Here is a 2,248-nt window from a genome sequence, read left to right as displayed (position 1 = left end):
GTCAGAAGAGGGCGTCAGAGGCCCTGGAACTGAAGCTACGCATGGTTGTTAGCTGCCATGTGGGTGCTGAGACTCAAACCCAGATCCTCTACAAGAGTACAGAGTGCTCCTAACCGCTGAGCCATATCTCCAGTCCCCCAGAAATCTTAAATGCCCAGGACCAACAGCCAAGTGCAACCTCCACCCTGCACACCTGGGCTTCCATTCCTTGAGCACTGCAGGTTCTCTGCTCACCACATTGTCCCTCCATCTCTGGATGGCCTAGAGAGTCCTCACCTGCTATGCTCCCTACCCACCCGCTGACCGTGTGCTGCCCACAAGCCTCCCAGGTGGTGCTCCGAGGGACAGCACATAACCTGCTGTGGTGTCCACCCCTGTCCCGCTGTCCACCCGTCCTGCTGTCCACGCCTGCTCTGGTCCCGCGGTCCGCCCCTGCCCTGCCCCGCTATGCATCCCTGCCTCGCTCTACACCCCTGCTCCATCCAGCGCACCCCCCCCCGCCCCCGGGACCCCCCTGCCAGCCCTACAGGCCCCACGTTCGCACCCGGCGGTGGGCGAGGGTCGAGGGGCGCGTGTGTGGCACCGGGCTTTATTGCGTCACCGCGACTCCAGAGCGTGCGGCTGGATCCTGAGCATGCCGGCGCCCTAGCGCTTGCGCATCTTCCTCTGACAGGCTAGTGCCTCGGCCGCGGCGTCGGTCTGGGAATCGACCTTCTTCTCCAGCAGGTGCATGCGCGCCGTAGTCTCGACCAGCATGTCCATGAGCAGTTCTTGCTGCAGCTCCAGGTAGTTGTTCTCCTCCAGCAGCACCTGGCTCTTGCCCCGCTGCACCTGCGGCTTCCAAGCCAAGCCGGCGGGTGAGGGCAGCGGGGGCCGCGCGCGCGCCACATGCCCCTCCGCGGTCCAGCGGCCGCCGCGGAACACGAAGGTCTCGTTGCTCAGGCGCGTGCGCGGCGCGCCGTAGCTCAGCCCCAGCTCGGCCTGGCGCGTGCGGTGGTCCAGCAGGTAGAAGGTGGACTTGGACGAGTTGCGGCGCAGCGGCGGCCTCCGCGGCGAGAAGCGGCGCGAGAAGTGGTCAGCCCAGAAGTGCTGCAGCTGTTCCCACAGGCCTCTGGCGTGGCTCGCGGTCAGGCACTCGAAGGTCTCCAGGGCGAGGGGCGGGTGGGCCACGTGGGGCGCGCTGGTGTAGCGGAGGAAGCGGGGGATGGGAGTCGCTGGGGGCTGCGCTCTTGCGTCGGGAGCCCTGGAGTCCCGAAAGATGAAGGCGAGCCAATCTGAGGAGCAAATGCCTGGGTGAGCAGGTCTGCGCAGGACAGGCAGCCCTTGCCACCCTCAAGGCCAGTGGGTATCTCAGGATAACCAGTTGCAGGCCACTGGGGGGAGCCCATCCCTGCGTAGTCATCCCAGTCTGATTCACCGAGACCACCTTCCTGAGACCACTGTCAATTATGTGTGTCAGGCCCTGGGTAAGAGAGATGTAGATAAAGGCCTGGGACCCTGCTCTCAGACCTCGGGTGGGGAGACCACAGGTGGAGGTGCGGTAGCAAAGACAAGAGCAGTACTTCACCACATGGAATAGGTAATGCAGAGCTAGCTGTATGAGGGGGTGAAAAGTGAGGTGAGGCTGTCATGTTCCCGATGTGTGGAAGAGCTTAGGGTAGGGGTGGTTTTGGGAACCGGCCATCGCATCTTGAGGTGCTGTCCAGGCAAGTACAGCAGTTTAGAAGTCATTCTTTAAGGAGGAACTTACACAGCTAAGATTAGGTGTGACGTTGGCAGAGTATCTGGTGAGATGTCTGCTGTCCCCAACACCATTACTGCCACCATCATTCAGTTTTCCGAGTCTTGCACTGGCACCTGCACCATGCCAGGCCCTGGTCTGAAGAGGGGAATACCACCAGCACAGGCCAATGATGTCCTGGTCCAGCTGGAAAGACATGTGTAGATCAAAGTTCAGTATGGTCAGTATGGTCAGGGGCATCCTGGGGCAGGTGCCTTGGCCTTGACCTATGCTTAGGGTTCAAGGTAACTGGGATTCTACACACTGAGTTTACTTTTGTTTCAAGCAGAGTACTCTCTAAGACTACTCTAAAGTCCAGATGACCACCTACATATCCCAGTCTCCCTGCTTCTTTTCCCTTAACCTCAGCACCTAGTAAGCACCATTTCTATGGTGTGAGAGAGTGTTGTTTTAAACACCTCTTCTGCCCATGGAAGGAGAAAAGAGAAATAACTGAGGCAGAGTTCC

General features: G+C 60.1%; 1 protein-coding gene across 1 annotated transcript; it reads right to left on the bottom strand.

The window, feature by feature from the left end:
• Positions 1-597: 597 nt before the first annotated feature.
• On the bottom strand, positions 598-1,388 carry Cby3 (chibby family member 3). The gene is given in 2 exon segments (XM_008852276.1): positions 598-1,187; positions 1,190-1,388. Coding segments are annotated over 2 exon segments (789 nt in total).
• Between the last annotated feature and the right edge of the window lie 860 nt (positions 1,389-2,248).

The sequence above is a fragment of the Nannospalax galili genome, unplaced genomic scaffold, assembly GCF_000622305.1.
Source record: "Nannospalax galili isolate Female #2095 unplaced genomic scaffold, S.galili_v1.0 scaffold1206, whole genome shotgun sequence".
NCBI lineage: Eukaryota > Metazoa > Chordata > Mammalia > Rodentia > Spalacidae > Nannospalax > Nannospalax galili.
The sequence above is the reverse complement of the archived record's forward strand: the minus strand, read 5'-3'. Positions and strand labels throughout refer to the sequence as shown.